We start from the raw sequence: 18,971 nt of genomic DNA, 5'->3' as shown, positions 1-18,971 counted from the left end.
TTACTTCCATCATCCAATCAAATTTATATAAGCAAAAAAAAAAAAACCTTTATTTTATTTTCCACATATATGTTTTGGGTGTTCTTTGCAAAGTGCATTTTTATCACATTTTACACGCTAAGGGAAAATTCCCTCGCATAATGAACAGTCTTTTTACCTTTAGTAAATCTATTTAATGGGGGGAACAGTCAGCCTCAGGATCTACTGTAATTCCTGGTGTGTAGGCTTTGTGACCTATAGACCATTAGGTGGCAGCAGTGTATATCATTTCTAAGTGAGGAGGAGACCTTTGAGCTGCTTTAATTTGTAAGCGCTCCTAGTACTTGGAGCAGAATAAGAACATGAATCACAGTAAGTATACCTACACCACAAAATTATCTCTTTCTTTTGTATATTATGGCAGCTAAACAACAATAATATTTTTTTAGTGCCACTCAAACTTACTTTCCATTACTTTCTGCTCCTTTTCATGGTGCAAAAACAATTTTGACTTTATTCTGCTACCTGAAATGTTATCAGCAAGATGTAATATAAGATGAAAAATTACAAAACGTTACACAAATGCGTGCTATTATTATTATTGTGTAAAAAAAAAAAAAAAAATGACACATGATTTGTTGCCTCTTGATTATAGGCTTGTAAGGACAAGCAGATGTTTTATCTTGTCTTCGTTGTATATGTTTTACTGTGTAACTATGTACTAGTTTCTCTGTTTTAACGTTGTTAAGCTTGTGTAGGTAGGGCTTATGTAGGGAGGCATTTCAAAGGAAACAATAGAGCAAAATGCAAGCTTCTACAACAGTATTTGCTCCAGTTTAGGAGTACTTACATTGATGTCTTTCACAGTTCAAAAATAAAGCAGTTTGTATAAAAGCCTATGTATGTGATCTTTCTAAGGGCAAGTTCACACCGCCTGCAGTCCAGTGCATTTTTTTTCTGCATCCAAAAACACATGGAAAGTAGGTATATGGTTTCCAATGACATAGGTCATACCAGTGTGGTCAGTTACAGGCCTTTCCAGTTCAGAAAAAAAAAAATAGAACACGCAGCAATTTTCCTGCACTGGACTGTACTGGAACGCAGTAAAACGCTTAATAAACGCATCAGGCCACAACAAAAACATGCTAAAAATGCGCATGCAGAAACGCATCCTGGAACGGATCTGGAGTGCGTTTTTGTGGTGTGAACCAGCCCTAAGTCTACCACAGACAAAGGACAAAAGTGCATTTGTCCAGCACAGTTGCCGCAAGATTGTTTTTATGTTAAATGTTTTGTTGATGATTATCCCCGGACAAGAAAAAAGGAATCTGCACATCTGCATTTTTTAGCTACTTTCCATTAGATGACAATCTTTGTTCATTTCTGTTACTATCTTGAGATAACTGAATGACTGGAAACAACACAATCAGCATTTCTTGAGAGCATTATTTTAATATTATCTGGGATATTTTCTGAACAATGTTTCCAACAGATAAGAATAAGATCATTATCGATTGTGCGACGATACAATAAATCTTTTACAAGCCGGTGAGCGCTATCTCTTTTCTGCTTGTAGCCTAAAAAAACAACACTGATGATCACGTAGATTTGCAAAACATGTTGCACTACAACAGATAACGTAATAACATAATGCATGACCACAGTTGTAATATATACTAAACTGATAATGCTGTTGTATACTTTTTCTACATAGGGGATTTCTCTGTAGAGGCTGAAGAACAGATGGCATCCTGCTTCAGAGAGGTGTATAAGAGTGGGATTAAAGGGAATTATGAGAAATGAGTATTTATAAATAACTTTCAGCTCACGCTCAGAGGTTTCACAATCACTACTGTAGTTACAAGAACAAGGAGACAACAGGTGGCACGTCTCCATCTGCCTATACGTCTAATTAAAATGGATATATTTTCTGGACACGTTCTGGTTACTAAAGATGGTGAGAAGGTGGATCCGGAGGAAGTTTTGCAGAATAAAATAGTTGGCTTGTTTTTCTCAGCGGCCTGGTGTTCGCCTTGCAGGGACTTCACCCCTGTGTTGTGTGACTTCTATAGCGAGCTGGTGGAAGAGGCTGACCCTCCTGCTCAGTTTGAAATTGTATTCATCTCTTCAGATAAAAGTGCAGAAGACATGGTCGATTACATGCATGACATGCATGGAGAATGGCTGGCGTTACCTTGGCACAACCCATACAGAAAGTAAGTTTCCTTGCTCCAGGGTTGGCCATTTAAGTATCTGGATTTTTATTTCTGTTTTTTATATTATCAAATAATTCAGTATTTACCGTACATTGCAGGCCACTAAACCTCTAAGGGCATTAAGGCATTGACTTCCACTTCAATGATGTGTTTCTGTGCATACCCCTTTAGGCTTGATTCACACTGCTGAGACAGCAAACTAGTATGACTTTGCCTGCGATTTTGCCCTGCAACTTCCTTCTGACTTGATCCGACTTGGATGCTATTTAGGAACCTGTACAAGGGCTGAAATCGCACCCAAGTCCGACCAAAGTAGTGCAGGAACCTTTTCTAAAGTAGTAGTGATTTATGTAGCGTCAGTTGAGACGACTTTGACATGTCATCCAACTTGGGGTCTCACAAGTCGGATCTCATGTCGCAGAAGTGTGAACCGAGCCTTATTCATATGGATGCTGAGTAGAAAGGATACAAAACATTTCAATAACAAACAAACCTGAGTGAATTTAATAGGGAAGCAGAGTCAATGCTGGCGGGTCTCGAGCAAAGAACATTCAAATGATCCTGAGGAAGCCTTTCACAAACCCAGGAAATATAGAAGAAATGCATAAGCAGGGACTACCTTCAGGTGAGACTGGATGTCAGTTGGATAAGTAGATGCAGAGATCTAGTTGAGTTTGGGTGCAAATCGCAATGTTTGCTGTACTAATTGAGCTTAGGCCTGCCCATCCCAAGACACCCTGTTGGTCTGGACTGATCACTTTAAAGCACTAGTAAAAAGGTGTGGGTTGAGCTGGGACCAAACTTGATTTCAGATTTAATTTAACAGTTTTGTGACTGATTTATTTTAAAGTGATCTTGTCAAAAAAAGATTTTGTTCAAGCCCCTCTTCCCTTAAAAATAAGTCAATAAAGTAGGTGCCATTCTCTTGGGTCCCATGCTGTTTTCATAAGATCCTTACGCTGACCTGCAGTGACATGAAATCACTGGGATGGTGGGGATCCAGTCCTAGTCATCAGGATTGTGAGAATTTACAGATTTTTTATTTATTTTTTACAGGTAAGAGGGGTTTGACCAAAAAATTAATCCACAAAAGGTTTGTTTTAAGCATAGTTTAAACTTTACACTTCAAGCACATTTTGCTTTCAAATGCCTGCTAGGTCTTTTGCTATATTTATAAAGTTAATTTGTTATCTTCAGATTTGTTCGATCGAGTCATGCTTTTTACAAATCCTGATTTCCCTTCTTCTGTAGGAATACTGACCTTAGTATAATTTGTTAAATTTATAATATGGTGAATACTATCATACGCTTTTAAATAACCTCAATACTTGACACTTTCATTCCCTTCCTGTCCGGGCCATTTTTACATTTTCAGTACCTCCACATTTTAAATGACAATTACTCAGTCATGCAACACTGTACCTAAAATGACATTTTTATAATTTTTTTGAGACAGAGCTTTCTTTTGGTGGTATTTAATCATCACTGGGTTTTTTAGATGTTTGCTATATAAATGAAAAAAATGGCAAGAATGATAAAAAAGCACACCTCTCTTAGTTTCTGTTTATACAATTTAGCAAATATTCTTTATTCAAAAATTTAGAACAAAATATATTATGATATTATGATCCTGTGAGCCTGGTATAGGTAGCAGGTACAAAGCTCCCTGAAGTGAGCACACTTTAAGGCACAGATACCAGTCCAGTAATATAGTGACAAACAGTGCTGTGTTTATTGGTGCTATTTAACCACTTCCCAACCGGTGCATGATGATGTATGTCGGCAGAATGGCACGGGCAGGCAAATTGGTGTACAGGTATGTTCATTTGAAATTGCCGCCCTGCCATCGCGTGTGCGCCGCTGGCGGCACGTGTCAGTTGGGACCCCTGTGAGTCCGGTCGCGGGTCCCACGGACTCGATCGCCGTGGGGATACCCGCGATTGTCTCACGGGAAGGCTGAACAGGGAGATACGGAAGTAAACAGCATCTCCCTGTTCTGCCTAGCAACAAGTGACGCTGATCTCTGCTCCCTGTGATTGGAGCAGAGATCAGTGTTCACTAACAAACAGCCACGCCCCCCACAGTTAGTAACATGCCCTTAGGACACACTTAACCCCTACACTGTCACTCCCTGGTTAACCCCTTCACTGCCAGTGTCATTTACACAGGAATCAGTACATTTGTATAGCAGTGATTGCTGTATAAATGACAATGGTCCCAAAAATGTGTCAAAAATGTCCGATGTGTCCGCCATAATGTCGCAGTCACAATAAAAATCGCTGATCGCCACCATTACTAGTAAAAAAAAAATATTAATAAAAATGCCATAAAACTATCCCCTATTTGGTAAACGCTATAAATTTTGCACAAACCAATCAATAATTGCTTATTGCGATTTTTTTTTTTTTTTTTTTTTTTTTACCAAAAATATGTTGAAGAATACGTATCGGCCTAAACTGAGGAAAAAAAATGTTTTTTTATATATTTTTGGGGGATATTTATTATAGCAAAAAGTAAAAAGTAATGCGTTTTTTTTTTTTTCAAAACTGTCACTCTTCTTTTTTTGTTTATAGCGCAAAAAAAAAAAAAAAGTTGCAGGGGTGATCAAATACCACCAAAAGAAAGCTCTATTTGTGGGAAAAAAGGACGTCAATTTTGTTTTGGGAGTCACGTCGCATGACCGAGCAATTGTCAGTTAAAGCAACGCAGTGCCGAATCACAAAAAGTGGTCTGGTCTTAAGCCAGCAAAATGGTCCAGTCTGAAAGTGGTTAAAGGTCTTTTTACAGGCGCTGTACAGTGTTCCAGACTGAACAACAGAACAAAAAAACTAGCCTTGTGCCAGCATTAACTACATAAATCAAAGTCCTAATTAGCACGTTGAACAAGCCTAATGCTTGTCAGTCTCCACATATGCAATGTTCCAGCTTTCACCATCATTCAGCTCTCACAGACATGACTGAGGCTGGCCATACATTATACAGTTTTCTTGCACAATTTTTATTTAGATTTATCAAAACCATATAATATGAGGTTAAGCCTAAACACTTTAAATTTGCATGCAATCAGGCAGGCCTTCACACTACATAGTTGAAGGTAAATCTAAAGGAAATTGAATAAGAAAATTGTATAATGTATGGCTAGCTTTATGTGTTCCCCAGGCTCTCGAGCACCGACTCTGAGTTTCAGGTGATCCTAAATTTCCACAAGGGAGAGCTGCAAAACCTGAACTGGGTATAAAAACAGAGGTCTCTTGGGACCATAGTGACATTGTAATACTCAGGGGAGGTGGTCAGGATTGTTTTATTTTTTTTACACTATGATTGCTTATTACAGTGATGATCACTGTGAAATCAATAATTTTAACTGTCACAAATGGCTTTCATTCAGGATTCATTGTTTACTATTGTGTTTGCTGAGATTTTCCACAGCTATCAGATGGTACAGGGCCACTTTGATTGGTCCTGTACCTTGTGATCATTCTGACCAGACATCACAATAGTAAACAATGCTATCATGAATGTATGCCATTCAAGACAGTTATTTACTAGTGGACATGTGATGGCTGAGAGAGGTCACAACAATCACATTGTACCTAGGCCAAGTACAGCAGCCTGTTACTGACAACTGTGATCAACTGTCACAGCAGTCACAGACCGCACCCCTGCTCGCCTCAGTGGTGTGTGTGCGCAAGATGCACGAGTATGAGGATGTACAGGTACCTAGGTTTTTTTCATTTCCATTTTTAAAACGATATTTAACTCAGGAGGGGGAGAGGAGGAACAGCAAGAGGACTATGTCCCAGTACTGCATTGTTATTTTAGCCTGTTTGGGGTATAGCAGAGGTGGTGCTTAAAAGGAATCCCTTTGCTTGGTTTGTGGATATAAATGTGGACCTTGGGTCCTTTAAATGAGACACAGCTGTTATATAGTGTTCATCAAACCTCAAAATTATTGCATTTCTTATATTCAAATCGTAGTATGAAAGAAAGAAAGAGACAGAAAGAGCTATAATGGACGTAAAGTATATGCAAACCTGATCACAAAAATGTCATATAAGCCTTAAGATGTAAATGTAACTCAAAAGTGAGCTTCATTCATTTAATCTGTAGCTTTCATTAAAGCAACCCTTCTCTTTAAAATAATGCCTGGCAATCCAGCCATGAAGGTAATGTTTGGGAACTTTCTTCTACATGGTCTGCTGTCCCTGTCTTCTGATTGTGCTCCTTCATTGTCACGCATTTACACAGGCTTCTGATAGAGACTACAAGTAGACATTTTAATGCCGACAATTCAGGCACGACCCACTATAGTCACGTTCAAGAAACCTGCCCTAGAAATGCTATGCAAATAATCATCGGAGTGATGCTCATAAATGACGACAAAGAGACTGCAGGATGATAGAAGCATTGAGTTGCGAGTTGCAGCAAAGAATTTAAAAAAGTTGAAAACAAGAATTTTTTAGAATCAGTGGGAATTGTTTACAATACGCAATGATTTAGAACATTAAATGTCATTCAATTAGTGTATTTTCAAACAATTTTTCCATGAATCATGTAAACAAAAGTTTGTTCCTAACTATTTCCCCGTCTCAGAAGCAATTTGTAATGTCTTAAGCCGCGTACACACGGTCGGAGAATCCGTCGGACCGTGTCGTCAGATAATCCGACTGTGTGTGGTATGCATCGGACTGATTCCGTCCGAATCTCCGTCTGACCCAATTTTCCAACATGTTGGAAATATTTCCCGACCAACTGGGCCGGTCGGACGTAATCCGATCATGTGTAGAGAATTTTGATCGGACCAAGTGCCACGCATGCTCAGATCAAATTCCTACATCAAAGCTATTGGCTACTAGCCTGAACCTAGTCCCATCGTAACGAAATTACGTCATCACGTTCTGAAAGATCGGATTTTTCGACAACTTAGTCCGACCGTGTGTATGCAACAGTTTGGGACACAATCCGTCAGACTAAATCTGACGGACAAAATCCGACGGATTTGGTTGGCAGAATCTCCGACCGTGTGTACAGGGGCTTACTGATAGTTGTTGGTGCTGTGCTGCGTTTGAGTACATTGAGTCTGGGCTAAACTAGGAGATACGTCACAGCTTTTATGCATAATTACAGAATAACGTTTGTTATTTTAAATGGGTCAGAGCAGCTTACCTTTTTCATGCATAAAAATAAAATGCTTCAACATCTATAGTTTTTAATTTATTTATAGATCACCAAATTTTTCACAGAACCATTCACATCTGCCCACTCTACAAAGGTGCTGACAATCTAATGCCATGGGCATAAGACTGTCAGCTTAAAAAATAAAGTGCATAAACAATAAAAAAAAATCCATCAATAATGCCAAAAGTCCATATGGAAAAAACTCATTCGCACTCCATGTGTCCCCCTGTGTGGTTATGACTCCCCAGATCCCTAAACCCAAGACGAAGTGGGTCTAGTAATGCTTTTTTGGGAGTCTAGATGGTGAGTGGTGATGAGATTTCCAGCTAGCTTTCTCCACATACCATCATATATAAGAGTAAACTCAGAAACAACAAGATCACCGTGCCACTTATGGGCACTGATTGGTGGCACTGATTGGTGGCACTGCTGGGGCTTTCCTCTAATCAGGGCCCTGATTGCCTGCCCAGGTCTCCTCTGCGAGAAGATGCCACTAATCGCCACTCCTCACCACACACTCTGTCAGTGTGAGGCGAGGAGAGCAGATTCACAGCACTTCCGTATTTACATGTGACCAGCTATGACCAGACTCAACCCCATTGCCAGCCCATCTAGACCTTTAACGAATCAAAGTATTTATGGGGCATTTATATTACTGTCCGCCCTGCTGTATTGGCCTCTAGGGGCAGCATTGTCCATGTATCATGTCTATGTATCCTGGGTCAATCTTCAATGCCTTTGATCTCTGTAACCCAACTTCATCAATCACCCTGGCATCCATGGCCCCCTTTGAGGCGTGCTTGCATATCGTTATCGCACCAGACGATCAGGTGCCAAGTTTTTGTCAGCCTTGCTTCTTTCAGATGAATAATCTGATATGCTACAAAGCTTTGATGTGCAAATTGTTACATTCCAGACAGCCCCCAAGAATGCAAAGGTTTTCTATAGCCATAGTTCATATTTAAAACACCTCTTGTATTTATCAAATAAAACATGTTGCCTTCCAACATATCTTGTTTTGTGCACATATCACCCTTCTTCAGACATGGCTCCTTTGGAACAGTCTGTAATGGTCTTAACGTGTTGTACTTCCCAACATGTGCTGCTTTGCCATGAGACACACCCATCATTCTTTGGCCACAGCATCCATGTCACCATTCTGCATCTTCTCCTTTCCGGTATCTTCACAACGGGGTGCGCTAGAGGCAGGGGGTGTCTATTCATTCACCATTCACCAGCACACTCTCAGAACAACATATTAACCAGATTTCAGATACAGAGTCTCGAGGAGGGCCTTACTCACCCATATTACTGACCTAAAATACATGTGTTACACTATACCATAACATAAATCAAACCATTACCATAATGTATGCATATATATGTGATCCATCAAATTACGCATCCTGCTCCCAATCTTCTATAACACTTTACTGTAAATACGGGTCGGGATTAGGCAAGTTTGCTCACAATGGCCTTTCCTGCTGCAATTTTGGCACGTCAGCCGTATTTCAGTGCTCTGAATTGGCAGCAAAGCCTCAAACTTACCGTAAATATGTCCCTCAACTTGCATAGATAAATGTGAGAGCTTCCTATATAAATTTTGAGTCTAACACATATAAACCTAAAACCATGACAAACCACAAAATTCCATCCCTGTGCCTGGATTTCAGAGACCATGCCCAGGGTATACCATGCACCTCTACCTATTGTTAGGTTCAAGGAACACCCTAGTTCCATGACTAACATTAGATTGGTATACTTTAGGACACACTTGTCTATGTCCCAAATAATACCCAAGTTGTTACCTTCCCAGCAATGATCTCTCCATCCAGAACACAGAGAGAAATCTTCCCAACATTTCTCGTTCACCACCATGTATTGATATGGTCATGCTTCCGACAGAAGGAAATATCAACCTGCCACCATCTTCCATATTCTCTGATCACATGGGGGTCATTTTAGGCTCTGATGCAACAAGGTAGAATCCCCAGTCCATAAGCCCATTGATACCACCAAATATACAGGCCGAGTCTGCACTTCTGTATATGGGAACAATGAGGCAGCATAACACCTTTTACAATCCAAAGTAGCACAGCCAATCTAGGCATTCAACCACCACTTTGGATTAGTGTAAGCAACGTGTGGCAAAATCTTACTGAGCTGTGATGCCAACCCATAAGGCCACTGCCCCAATACAGAGACTGTACAATCAGCTTGAAGTTGGTTGATACCTCTGCCTGCCCCTGCGTGCACGCCAGAGCCCAAGAAAGATTTCTGTCCTGTACCCTCACACTCTCTACATTAACAAATGCACATATACCAGTCAAAAATCTCACCAGGTTTTGCGTGTCCACTCACTGATTAAATATTTCATAGAACTTTCAGGACCACTCACGCAGGGCTTCAGAATTCACAAACCAGCACGAATCTTGTCCACAGTAGAGAAGGCTTTCAGTGTAGGCTTTGGGTGTAGTTAAGGACTCCTTAGCTTATAGGGACTCAAGACAAAAATACATTAGGGTTTGGGTTCTGTGCAGAAATAAATTCCACACTGTTTCTGGGGTGCCAATTGAAATAAATATTATCCGAGGGTGGTTACGGATTCCCTCTATTTATTCCATATATGTATTAATTTGTCTATTCCTATAGTTATCTAGTCTATTAAAACTCTGATAATGTTACTGTTGATAGCACAATAATATAAGGTTAGCGATGAAAACAAACACACTTCTTAATAAAACAATGTCTTATTTCTTTCCCAAGAAACTAGGAAAATGCTAACATGAAAACACTAAAGGAAAATATTATAGAGCTTATAACAAAAGAACAACAAATATACTTATCGCAAGGCTGTCCTCTAGATATCGTCTTGTCAGCTGGGCTCAAAATGATGGTAACAGAGAGCCATGAAGCTCAGAGAACCATCCGGCAAGAGCCAAGAGTGAAAAAGGGAGGATCGTAAGAGAGCTCTCTGTCTCGGTCAGCCCTTTTTATACTTCAATCATACACCGTCCAGACCCAACCCCATTGCCAGCCCATCTAGACCTTTGATGAATCAAAGTATTTAGGGGGCAGTCCTCCTCAATATATTATATTACTGTCTGTCCTCCTGTATTGGCCTTTAGGCCCAGCATTGCCCATGTATCATGTCTATGTATCCTGGGTCAATCTTAAATGCCTTTGATCTCTGTAACCCACCTTCATCAATCATCCTGGCAGCCATGGCCCTCTTTGAAGCTTGCTTGCATATTATCCCACTAGACGGTCAAGAGCCAAGTTATCAGCCTTGCTTCTTTCAGATGAATAATCTGATATGCTACAAAGCTTTGATGTGCAACATTCCAGACAGCCCCCAAGAATGCAAATGTTTGCTATAGCCATAGTTCATATTTCAAACACCTCTTGTATTCATGAAATAAAACAAGTTGCCTCGCCATTACTAGTAAAATAAATATAAAATATCCCATAGTGTGTAGACGCTATAACTTTTATGCAAACCAGTCAGTATACACTTATTGGGATTTTTTTTTTTACCAGAAATACGTAGCAGAATACACATTGACTTAAATTTATGTAGAAATTCGATTTTTTTTTTTTTTTACATTTTTTTTTTATTGGATATGTTTTAGAGCAGAAAGTAAATATTATATATTTTTTTTCAAAGTTGTCAGTTGTTCTTTGTTTATAGTGCAAAAAAAAAAAAACACAGAGGTGATCAAATACCACCAAATAAAAAGCTCTATTTGTGGGAAAACATTTTATTTGGGTACAATGATGCACAACAGTGCAATTGTCAATTAAAAGTAACGCAGTGCCGGATGGAGTGTCGTCCGTGAGAGAGGGGAGGGACCCGATGACGGCGCCAGCGTGAGCAGATGGGGGCGGTCCTAACGATCAGCTGGAGCAGCGCGAGGGGAAAGGACGCCGAGCTCCATGCATGAAGCCGCCCGGCCCGTACCACCCAATCCCTCCCGCATCTCGATGTATACGGCGGGCACGAGCAGAAGAGTAGAACCATAGTGCAGCGGAGCCTTAACGCCGATCTCCCCCTTCACCCCCCCGCAAAGTGCGTGAAGTACTTACATAAAGCAGCCATGCCCCAGGAACAGAAGGATGGATAAATCAAACTAAAGCCTCAAGTTTACCCTGAAGCACTGGAAGACAGCGGAGTCCTGAGTAGACATTTGCTGCTTATTGACTTCCGGACAAGATCCCCTGCCTCTCCAGGTATTCACTTTTTTGATTACTACTCACTTTGATTTGTAGTTGCTGATCATTTCTTGAATTCCACATGATCCTCTCCCAGATTGTCTAAACCTGTTGAAGGCCCACGGTGCATGGGCTGGTGAACTGATGTCAGAGGATGACATACTAAAGATCAAGTGTAAAACAGGATCAAATGGAATGTATTTATAAAGGATGTGCAAGAGGTAATACACCTAAAAACTGATGCAGCGGCTCTGAGCACAAAGTACAGTGGTCAAGTGTCGGAAGGCTAAGCAGGTTAAACGGGTGGTCCTTGCCGTGGAATCGCATTGCAATTTTCATCTTGAGAGCATGTGTAATTGCAGCTAAAACTATATGGGAGAGTTCATCCTGCTTAAAATCATAGAGCAGGTGAAAACCGTTTGAGGCTGGAGACTTCAGCACAGGACAGGTGCTACAACTAAGGAGAGACTGTACAAAGAATTGTCGCTTTTCTTTTATGTGTGTTGTTTTCTCGGCCCTAATAAACCTGGGGAGGCAAAGGACAAAAGGGGTAAACATGAGGGGAAGAAATCAAAAGGCGAACGATCCAAAAGAGAACCTGAATACAAGCACGATTCAGAAATATCTGAAGGAAACCAGTTCAAAAAGCCCCGGTATAGGAAAAAAAACAGCAGGGAGTAAAGGAGAAAAAGAGAGAAGGATCCAAGACAGTAGGGGCCCTGGGAGCTAATTCAGGGGAGGATACGGACCCAGAAATAGATGGTAATTCGCGGGGACAGAGGGACATTGCCCTAATCCCCACTAAAAGTGAAATGTTGGAAATGTTCGCCAAACTTGAAAATACCATCAAAGTTGAAATTTCTAATGTCAGAATGGACATGGGCCATTTACTGAGGAGAGTAGAAGAGGCAGAGGAACTAACAGGAAAACAGGCCCACGAAATATTAGAACTGCAAACACAAGTAAAGAAACTGCAAATAGATCAGCGGGACACTTTGTATAAATTGGATGAACAAGAAAACCAGAATAGACGACAAAATCTGAGGGTCAGAGCATTGCCGGAACAACAGGGAGAAGATCTCGAGGCTAAGATGGGAAAAATTTTCAATCCCATTTTGGGAAAAGCAATAGGAGAGGTCTTAAAGATCGAACGGGTACATAGGGTGAGGAAACCCCTAGGTCTGAGGGAAGAGGTCCCGAGAGACGTAATCATCAAATTCAGCCACTATGACGACAAAGTTAAGATATGGAGCAGGCTTAAGGGGTCGCCCCCGTTAATATATGAAGGGGTCCCTATACAGATTTTCGCTGACCTGTCGGCAGGTACACTGGCCCGGAGGAGACTCTTAAAACCTTTATTAGAACTACTGAGAGCGGCAAATATCAGATACAGCTGGGGATTCCCTGCGGCCCTATTGGTTCAAAGAGATGGACAAACATTCAGATTAAAATTCCTCGAGGAATTGGAGGCTTTTTGCAATAACCTAGGGATCCCAGTACCAACAAATATCAAAGTCCCCTAGTGGATGGACATGGGGGTCTTTGACGGGGGAATATGACTTTTTGGATGGTTATTTTTCTGAGGGGTGGAAGGGGGGAGGGGGTGAGAGGGGTGGGGGGTGAGGGTGGCGGAAGGATCAAGGGGGACCCCGGGATATCATACCCCATCTGTGGGGGGACCTCCTGCCTTCTTAGGGGAAGGAGGCAGGGGGGACCCAGACACGGGGGGCCTTAGTCGGAGTCACACCCTAGCGGGAGAAGTCTGCAGAATGGAGGAGATCCTCAGCTGCAGAAAAGTGGCCAGGAATTGGCCAGGGGGTGGGAGGGGGGGAGGTCGGGAGGGAGGGATGAGGGAAGGTAGGGAAGGGGGGAGGTTAGGGGGGGGGGGAGGTGTCTTGCAAAGTCAACCAAGGTGTCACAGATCACGCCTTTTTCTTTTTTTCATCTTATCTGAAAAATTCAAATGTTAGAGGTAAATTTTTTGTCTTATAATGTAAAGGGCCTGAACTCTGTGGGTAAGAGGCATAAATTGTTAAAGGAACTACAGATGTACAGAGCAGAGGTGGTATTTTTACAGGAGACTCACTTGTCGCAAGACTCTAATATTAAACTATACTCGGCTAACTATCCAAATTGGCTATACGGGGACTCACCGATAAAAAGGGCTAAGGGAGTGGCAATCGGGTTTGAGAAAGGCATAAAGTTTACAGTGACTGACAGGAAGATAGACCCCGACGGCCGTTATATGTTTGTAAAGGGAAAATTAGGGGACAAGTCCCTCACCCTAGCAAATGTATATTGCCCCAACAAAAACCCTATAAGATATTTGAAGATAGTGCTGGGGATGTTAGAGGAATTTAAGATGGGGGATGTGGTCCTTGCAGGAGATTTCAACTTTTGTATGGATCCATCATGGGATAGTACGTCCCGTGCTAGGGGGTTAAATATGAAGGCGCGGAAGATGATTAAACTTAGGCTGAAACAACATCAAATGATGGATGTATGGAGGTTACAGCATGAAAAAAAAAAAGATTACACCTTTTTTTCCCACGTACACGGGACGTACTCCCGGTTGGACCACATACTGGTCGACCACAGATTGTTGGATCTCGTAACAGAATCCAAGATTGGAATAGTTACACTGTCAGATCATGCTCCGGTGTCGGTGAGGATGAGGATACTCGAAATGCAGAGGCCACCGTTTACGTGGCGCCTGAACGAGAGCCTATTGCAGGACGAGAAAATTGCGGAGGCAGTGCTAAGGGAAATTGAATTTTATTTCTCTGTTAATGATACAGAAGAAATATCGGGTGCCACTTTATGGGAGGCACATAAAGTATATATTAGAGGTATCCTCATCTCCATGGGCACAAGGAAAAAAAAAGAAAGACTGGAAAAAATTCAAAGTCTAAAAGAAGAGGTTTATAAACTAGAACAGGCCCATAAAAAAACAGGGGGACAACAGCAGAAATATTTCCATCCATTGGTGATTAAACGGGATGAACTTAAAGATATGATGGAGCAAGATTCAAAAAGGACATTGGATAGAAGAACCAGAGAGAGGTACTACCAGGGAAATAAAATATGTAGACATCTAGCTAGGCAGCTGAAAAGGAGAAGTGGGGACAATTTTATAGATAAAATTCAAGATAAGGATGGTAAGATGACCCACACATCCAGGGAGATATCGGAAGTGTTTAAACAATACTACGAAGCTCTGTATAATATAAGTCAGAAAGGGACAAAAGATATAGGGAAAAAAGAAAAAATTAAGGAATTTCTGAACAAAGTGAAATTACCAACTTTAGACGAGAATGATAGAAGTAACCTAGATAGACCCATTACAGAAGAAGAGATTTACAAGGCGTTGAAAGATACCGCCTCTGGGAAAAGCCCGGGCCCAGATGGTTTCACGGTTTCATATCTGAAAAAATACAAAGAGACGCTGGTCCCCAAGCTTTGTAAGTATATGAATGGCTTAGGTAAAGACTGTGCGATGGGAGGTGAGGCCCTGCGGGCTTCTATCACGGTATTGTTAAAGGAGGGTAAGGATAGTACATTGTGCTCTAGTTATAGGCCAATAGCCCTACTAAACGCTGACACCAAATTATTCGCCAAGGTCTTAGCATCGAGACTGAAGGACAGGATGTCCGACCTGGTGCACCCGGACCAGGTCGGATTTATTCCTGAGAGGGAAGGGCGGGACAACGGAGTACGCTCGTTGCTCCTGCTACAGGCCTTAAAAATGAATGGGTCCCCAGGACTACTCCTGTCGATAGATGCTGAAAAAGCATTCGACAGGGTAGACTGGGGACTCATGTTTGAAACTCTGAAAGTGATGGGTCTAGGGCCAAGACTGATCCAATGGATCAAGGTGTTGTACAACCACCCTCAGGCGTCAGTAAAAGTGAATGGGTTGTCCTCCTCCCTTTTCCAAATGGAGAACGGCACTAGACAGGGGTGCCCGCTGTCCCCTCTTTTATTTGTCTTGTCTATGGAACCTCTATTGGCCTCTATCCGAGAGAACCCTGACATAAAAGGGATCATGGTCGGAGAGGAAGAGCACAAACTCGCAGCTTATGCGGATGATGTGCTGTTCTATATCTCCAACCCAAGGATCACGATTCCGAACTTGTTGAGGCTACTGGAAAAATATGGGGAAGTTTCGAATTTAAAAATAAACCTCAACAAGTCCGAAGTCTTAAATATCAATATCGAAGGACAGGAAAAGACCAGACTCCAGGAGGAATTTAGGTTCCCATGGAGAAAGGAGATCAAATACCTGGGAGTCTACCTCTCCAATACCATCAGGAAAATATATGTTAACAATTACATCCCCCTATTAGAGGAAATAAAAAGAGAACTAAAAAAAATTACAATCAGCCACCTCTCCTGGTTAGGGCGGATCAATGCAGTCAAAATGGTTTTGACCCCAAAGATTCTATATAAGTTTCAAATGCTGCCCATATCGCTCCCCCCAGTTTTCTTCAGGGTGTTGAGGGGGTTGATTTCAGGGTATATTTGGCAACATAAAAAACCAAGGATAGCCTTTGCGGTACTGAGTAGGGAAAAAAAAAAGGGGGGCCTTGCCGTTCCGGATTTCAAAAAATACTATAATGCGGTAGTACTAACTCGAGTGGTGGAATGGGGAAAAGAGGGAAATAATAAAAGGTGGGTAAAAGTCGAAAAGGCACTGAGTCAAGCACAGTTAGGACGAATTATCTGGAACCCCCCTCAATACAGGACAATAGGGCCAAATACACACGAAATAACACGGATTGCTCTTAGACTATGGGACAGAACACATGCACAAAATAAATGGAGTTATAATTCACCTTTGATTTTTTTAAAAGACAATGATTTTTTTATGCCAGGGAAACAGGAGGTGGGGGGAAATTGGATAATAAATAACAACGCACAAGTAAAAGATATTATTTACAGAGGTAAAATAAACACATTTCAAGCACTGAGAATGAGCACGGAACTTATGAGTATAGACACTTGGAGGTACCTTCAGTTAAGACACTTTATATTAAAACTGCCCCATCCAATTAGAGGCGAGGAAGACTATAGGCCTCTCGAGCGGCTTTGCTGTAGAGAGAAATCAAAAAACAACATAGGTCGAATATATAAAATTTTATCTGCGGTAGAAGGTTGGGAGGGTCCACCTTATATTAAAAAATGGGAAAGAGAGTTGGGGACTCGATGTTGTACACAGACAATGGAGAAAATAATGAAACTTACACATTGCGACGGTTAACCATAAGTTGACGGAACTAAATTATAAGTGCCTCGCAAGGTGGTATGCGACCCCAGACAAACTAGGTAAATTTGTAACCGCGCAATCCCCAGAGTGTTGGCGGGGGTGTAAGACAATAGGAACCATGGCTCACATCTGGTGGGATTGCCCGAAAATCAAAAAGTATTGGAAGGAGGTGCTAGAGCTAATAAAAGCTGTTACAAATAAAGACATAGCAGAAGACCCCTGGACTGTATTGTTTCACGGGACCGAGAGCCCTGTGAGACAATATACGTCCTCTTTAATCCCCATACTGCTCAGTTCTGCAAAAAGTCTAATCCCTAAAAAATGGGGGGAGACGGACAGCCCTAAGATACGAGACTGGATACACAGGGTTAATGAAATACAGAATATAGAACGCTCAGAGGGAGAGGAAGAAGAAGGGGTAGCTGATGAGGGGTGTAAGGATAAATGGGCAGCGTGGATAAAGTTTAAAAAATCATGGAGGTATGTTGAAGAAATAGTAAAATAAGTCTGGGTAAGATGAACATAGGGTTGGCTGGGGAGGATATTTCTCCAAACCCACTGCAAGACAGGGTGGGGGGGGAGGGGCAGAAGAGGGAAAGGAAATGTTTATTTTGCATGTATGTAAAAGATTTTAAGAAAAGAATGAGATATGGATTGAATGTATTTCCATTGTAAAAAAAAAAAAAAAAAAAAAAAAAAGTAACGCAGTGCCATATAGCAAACCATGGCCTGGTCAGGAACTTATATTCACCTTATATCAGTTTATATAATGTTCTGCTTTCATTGATGGTTAGTATGATCCAACACTGCTAAAACCTTTGCTCAAATGTGGTAACTTGGACACAGGCATCTTTACAATTAGTAGTCAAACTAAAGTGAGCTCAGGACTTATTTCTCGACACTGATATAGATCATCTGGAAATAGAGTCACTTTGTTTTATGAATCTTTTTGCCTTCTATTTATTTTATTTTTTTAATCAGATAAAAGGTTTATTGAGATGTCACAACATCTTAAAAACAGACAGTAAATATACATACTGTTCACTCAAGAAATCATTTCATTATAACAGTACTGAATATAAAGTCACAGGAAATGTATTATCATGTGGTAAAGACCATATCTAAAGCCCTTTCCGGGGCTTTAGGACCACCAGATTCTAATTTTACGCTTTCTTTTTTTCAGTGAATTGAAGAATAAGTACAAAATTACAGCTATACCAAAACTGGTGATTGTAAAACAAAATGGAGATGTGATTACAGACAAGGGAAGAAAACAAATACGAGAAAGAGGACTAGCTTGTTTCCGAACATGGCTTGAAGTGGCAGATATCTTTCAGAACTTCACAAGCAAATGACACATATGCTTCTTTTTTTTTTTTTTTCAAAATTGAGAAGCAATACTTGGTCTAAAATTACATATCTGAAATACAAACTCTCTGTGTTGCTCATGGCAGACAGTTTAAAATCTTTGTATGAATATTACAGTAATAGAATGAAAGCTTGAATCAAATTTGATGCTGTGGAACAGTAAGACCATTCCTATTTCAAATATAGGTGTATAGTTCTATATATTACCTATATTTTCCCAATTTGTGCAGGCAAGTATGAAATTTAAAAATGGATTACATTAACCTGGAAATTATTGCATTTTATTGTTTTTCTTCATGAACTACTTTATATGATTTGTAAAAAGTCATATTGTTTTAGATTTAAATGATTTAGAAACAAATATGTAAAAGTGTATTATTTATCAATAAAAAAATAGATTGCCTTTTTTGCACTGTTTTTCTAAATACATTTCGGTTACTTAATCTCCTGTGGGGCTTCTAATTCTAGTGTACTTTCCCTACCAGCTTATAACAAAATACACATTAGGATCATATTGGAATTTATAAGGCTCCCTGGAGAAAACAATATGCAAAACACTGCCATTCTAGTCAAAGTGTTCACTAGCCATACAATAGAATTAAAAATAAATCAAAAACCAAAACATGTCCTTTAGTTGTGGATGAAGTGGGAATTGGTAAAAAAACATTTTACCAAATGGGAAAACCCGTTTCGGATTTTGTTTGCCATTTGTGTCACATTGTCTTGGAGACCCAAAAGGAATTGAGAGGAAA

General features: G+C 40.6%; 1 protein-coding gene across 2 annotated transcripts; it reads left to right on the top strand.

Annotated features, from left to right (window-relative positions):
- The first annotated feature begins 225 nt into the window (after positions 1 to 225).
- Positions 226 to 18,620, top strand: NXNL2 (nucleoredoxin like 2). 2 transcript variants are annotated; one of them, XM_077470050.1, is made up of 3 exons: positions 226 to 351; positions 1,694 to 2,195; positions 18,035 to 18,620. In XM_077470050.1, exons 2-3 carry the CDS (start codon positions 1,897 to 1,899, stop codon positions 18,204 to 18,206), a joined length of 471 nt encoding a protein of 156 aa, XP_077326176.1. In that variant the 5' UTR covers positions 226 to 351; positions 1,694 to 1,896; the 3' UTR covers positions 18,207 to 18,620. The 2 variants fall into 2 exon arrangements, with proteins under 2 accessions (XP_077326176.1, XP_077326185.1); XM_077470059.1 differs by lacking the exon at positions 226 to 351 and adding an exon at positions 599 to 1,527.
- Positions 18,621 to 18,971: the final 351 nt, after the last annotated feature.

This window comes from Lithobates pipiens, unplaced genomic scaffold (genome assembly GCF_037356315.1).
Source record: "Lithobates pipiens isolate NorthernLeopardFrog02 unplaced genomic scaffold, aLitPip1_a1.2 Scaffold_11, whole genome shotgun sequence".
Lineage (NCBI taxonomy): Eukaryota > Metazoa > Chordata > Amphibia > Anura > Ranidae > Lithobates > Lithobates pipiens.
This window is presented reverse-complemented; position numbering and strand designations above follow the sequence as displayed.